The following is a 15,488-nucleotide window of genomic DNA, read 5'->3' as shown; positions in this document are numbered from 1 at the left end:
GTTTTGTTGGATTTAGGCTACAAAACTCAGGATAGGGAGAAAAGTTAATGGTTGGGTGTTATAAATGCTGATCAACAAAAGTAAAAATAAACAATAAAAAAGTGAATATGTTGCGAGGATGCCGAAAAAGTACCACAAGTGATATTGTCACATTGGTTATGTAAAAACATGATGTACTGAAGTTAAGTGACGTTACTTCAAATAAAATTGTTTATTTTTGACTTCACATGGGACACAAACCCTGGTCTACGAGTCAAACGTCCTGGGTTTGTTTCCTCAACCAACAGAACAGAACATTTTTGTGCTATAAACCCGCATTTGTTGCTTCCTCCTTTGCTTTTACTCTCCTTAACATCACTTCCACCTTGATGTCATTCATAATTACTATGGACACTAGAAGGTGTCGCCAACAACACATGTTAATATAGCAGAATATAGAATGAGCTGATAACAACCTACTGTCTCACTGTTGTCTTACTTCCAGTGGGGAACAGAGATCGCCTGCAGATATACATGCATGACACCCGTCTGTGAATGTGTGTGTTAACCTTTATGAATATGTGTTGATGTGAATGTGGTCTTTTCTCTGCTGAAACACATTAAGCCCATTTAGCTCTGCTGTGAACTCACATACAAGCTCATTTCCATCACGTGGAATAGAAATGACGATCGGAAAGCGCTCATGGGACGCGCGACCTTTATTGAAAAATGACTCCATCGTTTCTAATTTCATAATGTGTCTCTGTGATTGACATAGTAGGTGTAGTTAGGTAGATAATGTGGGGCTGTCTGTAATTACAGATAAAAGAACATTAAGTTCGACAGATACATGTAAGCTTCTTGATGAGGGTGCCCATTTCAATTAGGGAGCATTAAATGAAACAAAAAACCTTATGGGAGTTTCTCACTGCCAGACCCAAGGAGAATTAATACACTGCATAGGGCCATTTACGAGGGAGTAATTACTCCCTAATTAGCCATTAGTTATTCGATTACCCTTTTATCAGCTAGTCATGGTCAAAAGGCAGGAATAGCGGATAAGTCATCACCTTGGTTGGTAACAGATGTAATTAACATGCCGTAGCTCCCTCAGAGGGAGACAAGAGGGAGTGCATTGAGGCAAAGTGAAGGCATTCTGGCCCATTTCCTGCGTCGGATCAAAAGAAACGATAAATCAGAGGCTTTTTTTATTCATCCAGGGGTGGGTTGCTGCAAATAGCCGAAAAAGGAGGGTGCAAATTAATTTCCCTGCCCACTTTAACCCAGTTGGTTTGCAGATTTAACATTTAAAAAATGCAAACCTGAACCAGCCGGTGCTTTAAAGTGGCCTGGTCAGTGGGAATGAAAGCAAAAGGGTATGTAAATGTACTCCGGGAGCTCATTGTTAGCAAACTGAATGGCTCTTTGATTGAGACTTGATAAGAAATCAGAAAATATTCTGTGAGAAGATGGACGATTAGGTGCATATTGTTGCTGGATGAAACCACCATGAACAGACGAGCCAAGAACCATGAATACTCCATGCCAAACTGCTTCTACCATTTATTACACATAATTACATTCTTAAATAAAAACGATTCACCGAACAGTTCCTTGCATAGAGATATTACAATACCAATTTAAAAAAGGAATTATGAAACAAACCGGTAACAAAAATAAATCTTTCTCATTTTTCCATAATAAAGAACATTATCGTACCCATACATCATAATATACAAATGATAAATTTGAAACATTTTGTACAGCGAAAGAATAGGAGAAAGACAACGGAGGAAAAAGGTGGAGAAGGGGGCGAGGGAGGTGGGGGGGAAGGGGGAGTCGGACAGAGGAGAGGAGTTGAAAGGGATCATATCTGAGAAAATGGAAGAGAGAAGAGTGGAGGAGGGGGTGGGCGTTGAGGGAATGCTGGTAGAAAAAGGGGGTTCGTTTGATTTGAAATTCAGACCTGGTGGAAACAGAGGTGGTGTCACACATAGTAATGCGTGTTCCCCCCCCCTCTGCTGAGAGCGAGAGCTGCAGTCTGGATCTCTGACTCTCACAAGGTGGCATGAAAAACGGTGAAAAACACACAAGGGGAACGGAGAGAGTGTGTGTGTGTGTATTCGTGAGCACGTTCAGGTGTTTGTGTGTGATTCAGGGCATGTTTGTGCATGTATGTGTATAAATCTGTGTGTTCGGGGGAGTGTCTGCATGCATGTAGGTGCGTTTGTATGTCTGCATGAATGTATATTTGTGCTAAAAAACAGCTACTATACAGACTTTGTGATCAGTGTTTTTATCACCCGGGGTCGTCCTGTGAAAGTGTAGTGTACAAGCGGACAGAAAACATCAGATATGCAAGTGATTTTTCCAAAAATTCAGAGTGCAAATACAAACAGACGAAGAACACACAGGCACAGCAGAATTGACAATCATTCATTAAGATGACACAGAACTGAACCGCATCCTCTGAGACAACATGAAACAACCTTTCCAGAAAACACATTCACATTTGAAATCTTTGAGCATGAGAAAGTCCACTTTTTTTTCTTTTTTTTTTTTTTATAATTGTCCAGTAATTTGACTATTTCCGCGTTTTGGCGCCTTAAAGTCTCAATCGAACATGAAAAACCGACACATTCGGCGTTTCAGTCCGTAATCCTCAGCTGTCTATGATTGGTACAGAACATGAACAAAAAAAAAACAACACTTCAGAGCTGCACATTCCCACACATTCGCAACCATTCAGTTCAACAGGAGAGTTTCCTGTTGAAATACTGAAACACACAAGAAGAGCTGCCATTGATGATACAATTTTAACCCATTGGTTAAACTGCTATTCTTCATTTTATCTTCAGCGCGGAGAGTCGGGCCGAGCAGGGAAACCACAAACCTGCTAACCTCCTCTGACATTCCCATCTAAACCGGATATTTTTTTACATCTTCTACAAACCAAATCTCAATTATTCAGTCAGTATCTATGACTTTTATTAATGCCAATAATCACAAAGAATAGTAGCATTGATAGTGTTTTAGCTGCAACCTGGATAGCCAGTGAGATTTTTTGGTCTCTTTGAAAATAAACCAGTTTAAACTTGTACCAGTTGTTTTCTATTGTGATCACTCCCTCCTGTCTTTGCAAGTAGAGACCTTACAAACACACTCTCACTCCCAACTTCTTTCATCATGAGCCCTTGGCGTCACTTTTAATGTACAGGGTACCCCTTTAGTGTGGGTTGTCCAACAGACTTGTGGTTAAAGAAGATTCACACAAAACTATAGGTTTTGTGTTACTTAATGTATAGGGTTAGGAAAAGATCAGGGTTTTCTGGGGTGAAAGTCATGGGACAGGAAAAGTAATTTCTGGGGTGAAAGTCAAAGTACAAAGAAAGCAGTTTCTTGGGTGAAAGTCCTGGTACTAAACCAGCAGTTTCAGGAGTGAAAGTCCTGGTACTAAACCAGCAGTTTCAGGAGTGAAAGTCCTGGTACTAAACCAGCAGTTTCAGGAGTGAAAGTCCTGGTACTAAACCAGCAGTTTCTGGAGTGAAAGTCAGAGGACATACAAAACAGGTTTTGGGGTAAAAGTCACAGTTTCTTGGGGAAAAGTCTCGGGAAATGAAAAGCAGTGCATGGGGTGAAAGTCACAGTTTCTGGGGTGAAAGTCCTGGTACTAAACCAGCAGTGCATGGGGTGAAAGTCAGAGGACATACAAAACAGGTTTTGGGGTAAAAGTCACAGTTTCTGGGATAAAAGTCACTGTTTCTGGGGTGAAAATCAGGGGAAATGAAAAGCAGTTTCTGGGCTAAAATTCTCGGGAAATAAAAAGCAGTGCATGGGGTGAAAGTCACAGTTTCTGGTGTGAAAGTCACGGGACACAAATAGCAGTTTATGGGGTGAAAGTCATTTGTCGGACCCATCTATCAACCCTGGCCACCCCTCCTCAGACTTTTGCATTCGAGTTACTACCTAACTTCCTTCAGGCAGCCTTGCAATTTAAACAATTATGCTAAAGGGGTAACCTGTGCATAAAAAAACGGACCCCAAGGGATCCAGACAACAATATGTGATGAGCTGGGAGTGAGAACAGGTCGTCTGTCACCATGATGTTTGATATAAAAGACAGCCTGGCTTGTTTGCACATTTAGACAGAAAGAGTTCAATATTTATGCGAAGCAGGGGCTTCTACTTCCAGCGCCGCAGACAGATCATGTCTAGATATGATTGAGCTGGGCTGCATTCATACCCGAAATTGAAATGCGCCTCTGGTATACAGAGTGAAATCAATTTAGTGCCTCCCTTGCCAAAAAGCAGACTGCTGTGTGCCTCACTTTGCCTCCAAGTATTAAAAGTCTTGTAAAATAAAGAATAAACACCTTGACATAGTTGTTCCCAATCACGTTCATAAGAATCCTGAAAATCTACTTTTGTCCAAGCTGCCTGTTTGATTTGTGGTTGAGCTGAGTCGATGATCATCCAAAATTCATTTCCATTTGAGGATTAAAGACTAGATACAGAGTAAAAACTAGATTTTATGCGTCTTTGTTCTGTCAGGCAAGAGTCAGATCACCAAGGACAAATGTTAATTCCAGTTTTCTAGGAGTGTATGTATGTGACTCGTGTGTGGGTTTCACTCCACTGCAGTTTCATGAGCTGATGGGGCAGTTATCATTTGCTGACTGAGCAGATCTGTTCCTCCCCGAACCCATTTCAGCCACCCACTGAAAATCTGCACTCATGACCTCCCCGCTGGTCCAGTATGACCAGTAAAATGTCAAAAGCTACCAGCCGTGACTTGCTAGTTATTCCATGTCCAACCGTTCATTTCTAATGTGAAAAAGATGATCTACCGTAAATGGTGTCCCAAGTGTTTTCAAGGGCTTATTAACATGTATAGACTTACATAACAGATACATTCAGATTGATTTGCTCTCAGGAGAGCCATCCAATTGATTAAATTTATGTTGCCCTACAGTTCCTTCCATGTCCATCAATCTGCGTTCTGTATGGTCAGGAAGTCAGCAGGAATGTTCTTGGATATGCATAGGGCCCGAATAGGAGAATTCTGCTTTTCTCTGAAATCTGCTAAATTGGAAGAGTTCTGCATGGGTGGTGTGAAAAGGTCAAAAATCCTCCTCAACCCCAGTGGCTAGTTAGGTGCCAATCACTCTCAAAGACCAAAGAGATCATTTCGGGCATCTATTGTAGACACTTTTTGGCTGCATCCATTTCCAACAAGTCTTTTCAATTGTTTTGAACAAATAGGAGAATCTTTTCTTAGAAACAATATAGCCTTTATCATACATAGTGATCTTGTATGCGTTCGGTGTGCTATCGCAGTCAGCTAGCTGCTTCGACTTGTGCATGTGGCTCTTCGCACTTCGTGTGGAAGCCAGCAGTTTGGTGAGTCCCGAATTGTCACCGAGTTCAGGACGGAGGGGCTTTTTTTTTGTACAAAAAGGTTTCCAAAGAGTCAATTGTGCAACAGTTCCTGACTTCAACTTGTAAGAGCCAAGATTCTGGAGAGGAGAAAAAAAACAACTCTGAGCAACCATCAAGGATCTCTTGAGACGCTCCGTTTCTGGATGACATTCTAGGAGATGAACAGTCTTCCCTAGAGTAGATTAGTTAGCTTCATCCAGCGGTAACCCTCAATGGATGATGTTCATAAAGCAAGCCAGTCCTCTGGATGACCTCAATCAGTCTTCACAGCACATCAGTGCAACACACTCCCATCCTCAAGTCTTTGAGAAATCCAATCTAATGCTCTGTTCAAACAAGTGCTCCAATGGCATCGAACCAGAAGGATTTATAAATGGATCCAGTTGGCAGATGTGACAGAGGCCGGATGAAAAATTGATAAATTATTATCTATCCTATATATAAGATAATAAACCCTTTGGCGATTTGTAAAGGCTGTGGCAGGTTTGAGGGAGAGAAAGCTGGCTTTCTTGCTTGCTTACCCTGTGAGATGATGCTGTTTAGCTACTGTTGGAAAATAACTGTTCTCCTCAGCCCAAGGTACGTTCTAAGAAGAGAAAATCTTGAATATACAAAGAGCAGTTCTACTGTTAGGACGTTGAAATTACTGTACAACTGGTCCAGTTTGGCGTTGGTAAGCTCGCTGGTACGTGGCGCACTGCTGCATGAACAGGGCTGACATTTCGGGAAGCGTTCCACTGAGGGACGATTGCAAAGACTGCAAGGACGACAACAACAAAGAGCTGCCAACTACAGGCACGTGGTCCACCATTCATTGCGTGACATCCCCTCTGAGACACATACGAAGGGTGGGATGGAGCGTCTGTTTCGTCCCTGCGACAACACCGGGAGACATTTGTGAGGCGACGACGTGTCACTGTGGAATCATGGACCGACAGGTTGCGCACAGATTGACAAAGCAACTTTCTGCCTGTCTGTTTCTGTCTGTAGTCAGCGTCCCTGTGTGGCGACACTCCCTCCAGTCCAGAATGCCCAAATCTGGTGGTTTTTTCAGTCCGTCCCGCTGCCTCTCTAACATCCATGGTGTTATTTTCCTGCAGATGATGCTCCCTCTCCGTCTTCCACTCCGCCTCCATCCCCTTCCCCTCTCTTCCACTCCCGCTGACCTCTCTCAAATTCCTCAGATGTGCCTCTTCATGTGTAGCGCCAAGTGATCCGACCGCGAGAAACACCTGCAACCAAAGAGAGGGGAAACAGAGAACAGCTTGTTAGGTTGTTACCAATGCAGGGGGAAAGAAGTTTGTTTTGTCGATTGAGCTAAATGTTGCTGTTAGCTAGTGAGCACTGAGCCACTAATGCACACGCAATTAGTATATGTGTAACTAATTCATAATCAGCATTTTCAGCAGCACTCCTAATGACTTCAGCTGCGCCATGAATAACTAGAGAGCCCGCAGATGGATCTGTTGGAAGTGTGTGGAGGGGGGAGAGGAAGGAAAAAAGGCAAAACATGTGCTGTAAAATGTTAGCTAAATTAGATGAATCGATGCCTCTCATCTGAAATCAGGCTTGTAGAGCATTCTACAAGCTGCATAGTGAAAAATAAAATTGCTCCGCAAGTGCACTGGCCTATTTTTTTTCACACGCTTTTAAAAAATGTTTGATTATCTCAACCTGATTGCCACAAATTGACATAATATATGCTTTCAGCTGGCGTTTTGTTTATTCCATGCATGCTTAAAGATGCAGCCATTATAGGAGACCTACTTTTCATCACTAGTACGAGATCAACAGTGTTTCAGTTGCGTGCTCGCTGAACTAATACTACAGAGCCATTCCCCAGAGGAGTGCTTTTCAAAAGTGTTGCTTTCTTTTAGGTAATTGGGAGCTGCATGTTCTGGTGATTAGTGTGAGAAGAAATATTTGAGAAGCAGACTTGTTTTAGAGTTTGCTAAAGTGGTTCAGTTTAATAATGTTTGGGAGAATAATAAGAAACAAGACACGGCAAAATTGCTCCCAAATGGCTACATTTTATGAATGCTAGGAAATGTGTTGGAACTGAAGGTAAGTGTATAAAGTGTGGTTAAATGGATAGTTTAGATTAATTGAAGTTGGGTTGTATGAGGTATCTATCTATACTCAAAGTGTTACCTACAGTAATGTACTGCTGTGGATGGGTGCAGCAGCAAAACATATTTGAGCCAAAAATGCCAATATTTGTTAAAGCGTACACTACATTTGGACTATTTTCTTTAAAATGTTCTGCCGTCAGAGAGCCCTCTTTAAGTTTACGTGGAGAAATCTGAAGCTGTTCCATGCTTGTGTCAAAGCCACCAGACTCCTTTGACAAAAATGGTAATTTTATGCTACTGCTGCCTCAATTAGTTGTTTTTACATTATTTTGTGACTTTGGTGTTTTAAAAGTTTAGCTCAGATCCATCAAAGAACCCCGGTGTTCTGAGAGGTAAAATTACTGTTTTTGCCAATGGAGTCTGGTGGCTTTGACGAGTTGTGGCATAGCCCGTTTAAACTTGAACAGGACTCCTCTGATGGCAAGGGGACCCAGTGAAAATATTCTAAATATTGCATACACCTAAACTGATGTTGGTGTGGGCCTCAACATCAGGCTTCAGCTTCACTTTTTGCTGCTGCCCCCATCCACAACAGTACATTTTGAAGCTTTGGTGCTGGAAGTGGTCCTTTAATGCCAAAAACAAAAGCACCATAAGGCGGAACAACCTGCAGAATTCATATGTCATTCCTCAAATAAAATAACATCTAAAATGGGCAAAATCCCACTTCGGTGCCAGTACTCCTGTCTGCTTCTCCAAACTGGGGGCATGCTAACCTCCATGTACTGTAGATAATACACTGACTATGGATAAGCACCGCATACAACAGCACTTTAAAACATCCAAAGTGGTCCTTTAATGCCAAAAACAAAAGCACCATAAGGCGGAACAACCTGCAGAATTCATATGTCATTCCTCAAATAAAATAACATCTAAAATGGGCAAAACCCTGCCAAAAAAGCATTTAAATTTCCAGCCCAGGTCCTGAAAGGACTCCCTTTCACTGCAACTGTTGATTTTTTTTTTTTTTTTTGGACATCAGTTTAAGATTGGCCCCTTCCACCGAGACAGAGGCAACTGTCTAGGATGTCTAGATGAATCAGTGTTTGGCCAAGAGGGGGAGTTACACTGTGATGAGCCACCAGTCATCTGTCTTACTGTCACACCTGCATGTGTATCAGTGTGTGCTGTCGTCTGCGTACACGAGCACAAAAGTGTGCGGCTCAAGAGACGTGCAGGGTGTTTTTGTGTGTGTGTGTGTGTGTGTGTGTGTGTGTGCTCTCGGTGAGACAGATGGTAAAGTATGAGTCACGACTCGGGGGCACGACACCAGCTGGCACACCGTGGGTCTGTCTCCTCCTCCCCTCCTCCCCCCCCCATCCTCAATCTTCCTCCCCGTCTTCTCTGTCTCCCCTGCTTCCCCTCTTTCTTCATCTCAGCAGGGTGTATGTGTGTGTATGTGTGTGTGTGTGTGTGTGTGTTGGGCTCGAGGGGTTGGGTGCCTTGTGACACATGACAGAGGTGGGCCCGAATTAGGGATGTGCCCGCGGGGGGGGGGGGGGGTCTGGTGGTGAGGGGGAGGTGGGAAATCAGGGATGAAGAGGGAGAGATACTGTATTTACAGTCTGTCCAGCTGAGACCTGATTATGTTGACACTGCCTGGCCCTCACACACACACACACACACAGCCACAGATGACCAAGACACACACTCTTCCATACGTGTTCAGACAAGGTACCCCAGGTGACGAGTGATCTCTTTTGTCCTTTCTTAATGAACCTATACATGATTCAAGAGGTCACATATGTAACACGCTGTATTGTGACCTATTATCAAACTATTAAAGGGGCTGTATTTTTTCCTATTTTTTTAAAAATGAATTTATATTCATTCTGGTAAATAAGTTTAATAAATGTGTTCTACAGTACAGTATCTATACCCAACAGTACCTTTTTCTCAACCATTTCTTTTTAATTAATTCATATTTTTTTGTATTTAATTTTTTTAACTCTTCAAAAATGGCATGCTTTTAAAGCTTCTAGTACTTTCCTGTATCTATATTGTTTGTATCATATATTTAACCATGGTGATATAATGTGGGGTGAGTGTTTAAAATATAAAAATGTCCAAAAAAATGTTATGTAATCTTCTTGTAATAATTAAATGTTAAAAAATGAAATTAAAAAGACAGGAATACTGTTATATGTTGTGTCCAGATACATTTGTCTTTCTAAAAAACTGACAAAACTGCATGTATGTGGCAAAAATGATAACAATAAATATGTTTTTAAAAAAGATACTGTATTTATATAGAGGACAGGAAATGAGAAAAGCTACCAAATTAAGTCTCTGTAAATTTTGTGTTTGGGTTTCGAGACATGCCAAGGTGTCTATACAGTATCTATGCCCAACCTTTAAAGGTATATTGTGCAGGATTTTCCTTAAAATAAAAACCCAACACTATATTGACTAATACAAAAATAATTCCTTTCAATTAACTATGACCCACTAGAAGTGTCTGTATCTGCAGAAAATGTGTCCTGAGCCTGTATTTTCTCTTTTATTTTAATTTAGCTTTTTTGGACGTTTCCGGGGGGACACCATTTTGGTATAAAACTAAAAAAATAAATTAAAAAAAAACACACCTAGCACTGCAAATGCACAAATATAATGACACAAACAATGCAGAAACGCATTTAAAAAATAAAAGTGAATCTGCTTTTATTTTGGTAGAGTAGAGTAGGAGGGGCCAAGTTTGAATGTTTACAAACAGTAAGCGAAAATCCCTGTGTACTGTACCTTTAAGAGAAACAGATGCTATGTTTTCTTGAGAATAACGCCAATATGATGTTTTTATTTTGTAAAAATATGCAGATGTTGCTGTATAATAGATTCAAAATGGCCCTTTTTCACCCAAATCCTTGCTCTGGGTCCTGGGGTGACTCCTGTACACAATATTGCTGAGGGATCCCAGAGGTGTCAGCGAGGGGCCTCATCACAGACAGAGGGCTGTAATTAAAAAAGGAGTAAAGATTTTTGTGTCTGAGTCGAGCTGATCTTTCCATAATGGCCACTGAATGTTTGATGATTTTGCCACCGGAGCCCGGCAAATTAACATTTTGCTGTGCTTCATAATTAAACAGGAGCCAGGGCGACTAATTAAGACGCCGGAGTCGCGGGCAAATTACATCGGATCAACTCTTCAAAGTGACAAAGCCCTGCACCTCTGCACTCCTGTTAGAGATCAGGAGGAGATTTTCTCCATTGCAGGAGGGTAAACAGGAAGCGGCATGGGTAGAGTAAGAGACCAATTTGTAAAAACACTTTGAAGAGATGAAACCATCGCAGAATCTACTGAACAATTAGATTGTTAAGGTTTTTAAATGGACGTAGTGTTTGGCTCTGCTGGTCTGTTTGCTCTGCTCAAGGACGCCCGGTGCTCAGGTCACAGGGATCAGACCAGGAATCATCCGCTTTACTGGATAGTTCCTCCAATTACTGGGCCAAGCTGAGGCTTTATTTACAGTAACACACACACAAACACACACCTGTATTTTTAGGTCATGGTGTCTTCGAAAAATCCCGAAATACATTTCCCCTCTAAAATGTCCAGCACACAAAAACTGGTGTCTTTTTCGAAAATAGTACATTTAACGCTGCAATGTGTAAAATGTGTTGTTTTTGTTGTTTTTTTACATAATTTTGATGATATATATATTGTTATATTGTTATATTGTGATATCTTAAATACAGGGTCCTTGTAGGTTTTAACAAGTCAAATTTTGAATACAATTTAAGACCCATTTGACACCCATACTGGCAAAAAAGTACAAAAGACATGACATTTTTTCATGCAGAAGGTGCAGTATGCTTCATATAAGTTTCCATCCACCGGCTTCAACCATGCATTAAATTGTTCTTTCTTGAGCCACAAATCATAGAACTTGCACTTCCCCGTCTTACGCAATTAATTTGGCTTTGCTGTGAGCTTTCGTTAAGTTTTTCCTAGGAATTCCTAGGATTGGTCAGGGTCGTGCTTAACGTCCTTGTCGCTTAACGTTAGCGTTAAAAAGTTTTGTTTTTTAAACATGGGGCTTTTAAACCCAGGACCGGGTGTTTGACTCCCAACGGAACTTGTGTTTTCTTCAACTTAGTGTGGATTGGTGGCAAAATGGTAAAAGTTATTGATTGTTTGGTTAGTTAGCAAACTAACATCAAACGGGTGAGCAAACTTTAGGATTAGGGTTAGGGTCAATTTTTTTTTTTTTGTCGTGTGAGTGTGTCCGGTCTTGAATGTGGACCAGCACTGAGATAGAGTAGTCTTGTGCATTAGGTGTTTTCATCTCTATCTGGTGCGGGGTGGGTGGGTTAATGGGTGTGGGGTGGGATAGGTGGGGGTTATGGAAGGGTAGGTTGGGTGGTCTGTATGACCAATTATTAGTATTGAGGGAAGCATTGAACGTCATAAGTCAGATGAAATTCTGAAGAAACTTTGATTTTGATGAAATACTGTGAAACTCTGATATTGATGAAATTCTGAAATTGCTATTTTTAAATTTTGTTGTTTTGATGTACTTTCTGGTACCTAACTATGACGACCCACAAAAAAATAATAAAATAAAATAATACAAAGGTTAGGGTCAACTTATAATTACCTGAAGTCTCATGTAGGTTTAATCGCGGTTAATAAACTACTTCTTATGAACTCTATGGTTGCATTTTGCTAGCTTAGCTTAGCTTCTAAAGGAGACAAGAAGATGCGGCCTAGCGTCGCAGGGTGGGACTTGTTCGGAACTGCAGTGGGATCCATAAACACACTATCATAATGCATGGAGGTGAAATACTGCCCCCTATCTGTTTGGAGTATGCTGCCAGGAATTACACATCTAACCTTTATTTACTGGTTTATAAACCATAACGTACTCTAGTTGGACTTAATAAATCATGATTGGCCGCCAATGATCAACAAATCATTTCTTACAACATGTGATGGGAAAACTATCTTAACTGTTTCAAATTTTGTTGACGTGCCAACAAATCTACCAATAAATTAACAGTACTGTGCAAAAATCTAAGGCAGGTGTGAAAAAATACCTAGAAGAATTGCTGGCAAAGGGTTATCACACCAAATATTGATTTCATTTAAATTTTTCTTCTGTTCACTCATTTGCATTGTGTTAATTAATACAATTAAACTATTAACATTTCTATTTTTGAAAGCATTCTAATTGTACAGCTTTTTTTTTTACACCTTTCTTTTGCACCGTACTGTAGATAATTAGCTTTTGAGGCAATTCAGGAATCAAAATTATTTGTACAGTTTCTGAATGAATATATGACAAAAAGGATTGCATTGTTTCTTGACAACATCACAACTTTTTTTGGTATCAGGGCCATATCATTGGAGAGACACTATTGCCTATTGCGGTCCTGAACAAGACCTGATTTTTTATAGACTTGACTGTCTTGCACTTCATTTGGACTGGATTTGTCTTGGCTACAACCCTCTAATATTCTATGCCACTGATGTGTGATAACGGGGTCTACAACCATTTTAAACCCCTGTCCCAGTGTGAAAGCAGCCTCTGAATCAAGGCCATGTAACATCATGTGAGGAGGTGCACTATTAATATGCTGCACAGAGCCTAATGTGGGTAGAGCCGAATAAGCACCCTTTGGATTCCCATTGAAAGACTGAGCAGGTTGGATCTTGCGCGTGTTGCAGTGGAGCGCACATTAGTAATCCTGCCAGCACACTTTTAAACTGGGTCAGTACCAAACACATTTGGGTGTGTTACCAGAATCTTGTAGCACTTCTTTACTAAACCAAACTGTGTACAAACACAATGGGGAAACATGGCCCGCTGTGCGAGTGGAAGTACTTCAAATAACCCTTGGAAAATGGAAGAAAAACATACAAGGGAGAGGAGAGGAGGGAGAGGTGTGTTTTGACAGACCTGTCACAGTGGTTGCACTTAAAAGGCTTGGCGCCGGTGTGTTTGCGGTAGTGCCTCGTCAGCTCGTCGCTCCGGGCGAATCGCCACTCGCAGCCCTCCCACGAGCACTTGTACGGCTTCTCACCTGGGGGATGCAAAAAAAACATGCATAAGCACCTGTTTCATCGCTCGTCTCACCAAATCTCTCATTTGTTTGCACTCTGTGGTCATGCAAGACGTGTTTGTGGTGCGGAATCCCAACGATTCTTCCAAAGGGGATGCGTCTACGTGCTGGGATTCTATTTAGAAGATTATATTTTAGTCTTATAAAGATCCCCTTTCACTTTTTTTCCCCTTTTTTAGGAGCTGGAAGGAGAGCAAGGCGAGATGGAGGAGCTCCCACTGGTCTACGATCTTGCTGAACATGCAGAAGAGGAGGTTAGAGAGAAGTGGAGCGAGAGAAAAAGTGAAGAGAGAAAGGGGGGGGGATTAGAGGCAAGGTGGATGAGAGAGTGAGAAGAGGAGGTGAGATGAGACCAGGAGTAGGAGAGAAGTGCTGCAGAAGTGGATTAAGGCAGAAGAGGCTGCAGATATGGCGGCACAGGGAAGGAGGGGGTGGGGTGGGGGGGTGGTGATAATTAGGCCAGTCGCACGGCATAATGGCAAGGAAACCAGCTGCGTCCAGCTCCGAAGATGTCACCTGCATCAGTCACATCCCATCTGGAGCGGTGGCTCGCGGTTGAATACAGACACACTGACACACTGACCAGCTCTGCTTGAGTGGCTGCGGCACAAAAACAGGCTTAATGTGTTGAATGCGATTATCAAAAGGGACACAATCAATGGCGAAGATTGAGAAGAGTGCTCGGAAGAAGACAGCAGCGGTTTGGTGCCATTATCTCCACCAGCTGTTGGCGAAATCCACCGATTGTGTGGTAAAAAATCAATAATGTATACAGTATTGTGTTCCAATTAAAAGTACATTTTGGCTTTTTTTTTTCCTCCAGTGTGAAATGCCACTAAGTGCAATTTCATGGCAACAAAAAAAAAGCTCCAGCTCTTTCTATCTTTCTGTCATGCAACAGAGCGGCCCATTAACAGGAATGATGTACTGTTTGATGGTGAGAAACAGAGGTGCGGTAGGTTACAGCCGTGATGCGGTGATAAATGAACGAGTGAGAAATAGAATAGCCTCTAGCAGGGAGTCATGAAATGGCAAAAAAAAAAATGAATAAATACAAATTGATAACACTCCAGCAGGTGTAAGCCTGGAGGGGATCCTGGGTTTGTTGGTGTGTGTATCTGTCCGTCTGTCCGCTGCTTATCTCTTATCATACTGCACCAATCAGCCCAAAACTTTGAGTGCATGTTTATTACTTTACACTGAAGGACCTCTCATGTTTGTGATTATTCACAATTTTGAAAAAAAAAAATTCTGACTGTTTTATAGTAACGAGTCGTGTTTTCATCAACAAATTTCAATGCAAATTTGAAGACTTGCATGCAAGCTTTATATTGCTTCATGAATGATTATACCAACAGTCATAAAACATTATAGATGTGACCAATAATGATGTATAGTAATAAACTTGACTGATGGGGCTTATATTATTCATTATTATTCATTTTGACTACCGATACACACCTCAACAAGTAAAAAAATATGATTATTATGCTACAATCAATGCAATATCATGCTTATTATTGTATCTGATCAGTAAAGTGAAGAACATGTTCATGCATTTACTAAAATAATGCTTTATCATATTATATATATATTTGTTGGTGCTGAGTACAGTGTCATGCATTTTTTGTCAAGAATTGATGCTGCATCATAATTATGCAAGAATGTTAAACAATGCTGCGTTCTTAAAGCAGACCCAAGATATGTAAAAATGTATCTATTTCAGATAAAAAATAACATTCATGGCAGTTAAATATTAGTTTCTGGTGCGTTTTGGTTTAGAGACCCAGGAATTAGCCATGTCCCCTGCTCTCCATCCATGCATGTCCCTGTTGTGGACTTGTATCCGTTTATACTTCCCAGAAACACCCAGAGCAG

At 41.2% G+C, this 15,488-nt stretch overlaps 1 protein-coding gene across 1 annotated transcript in view; it reads right to left on the bottom strand.

Moving 5' to 3' along the window:
• Positions 1-2,205: 2,205 nt before the first annotated feature.
• Positions 2,206-15,488, bottom strand: part of LOC131963043 (Krueppel-like factor 7) — a 50,936-nt gene continuing 37,653 nt past the window's right edge. The window contains exons 3-4 of the mRNA XM_059328179.1: positions 13,448-13,571; positions 2,206-6,650 (exon numbers count right to left, since the gene is read on the bottom strand). Of these exons, the coding sequence (XP_059184162.1) occupies positions 6,599-6,650; positions 13,448-13,571 (176 nt within the window). The 3' untranslated portion in view covers positions 2,206-6,598. The remainder of the gene's footprint in view (positions 6,651-13,447; positions 13,572-15,488) is intronic.

The sequence above is a fragment of the Centropristis striata genome, chromosome 24, assembly GCF_030273125.1.
Source record: "Centropristis striata isolate RG_2023a ecotype Rhode Island chromosome 24, C.striata_1.0, whole genome shotgun sequence".
NCBI classification, from domain to species: Eukaryota; Metazoa; Chordata; class Actinopteri; order Perciformes; family Serranidae; genus Centropristis; species Centropristis striata.
Note: the sequence above shows the minus strand (reverse complement) of the source record. Positions and strands in the feature narration are given on the sequence as shown.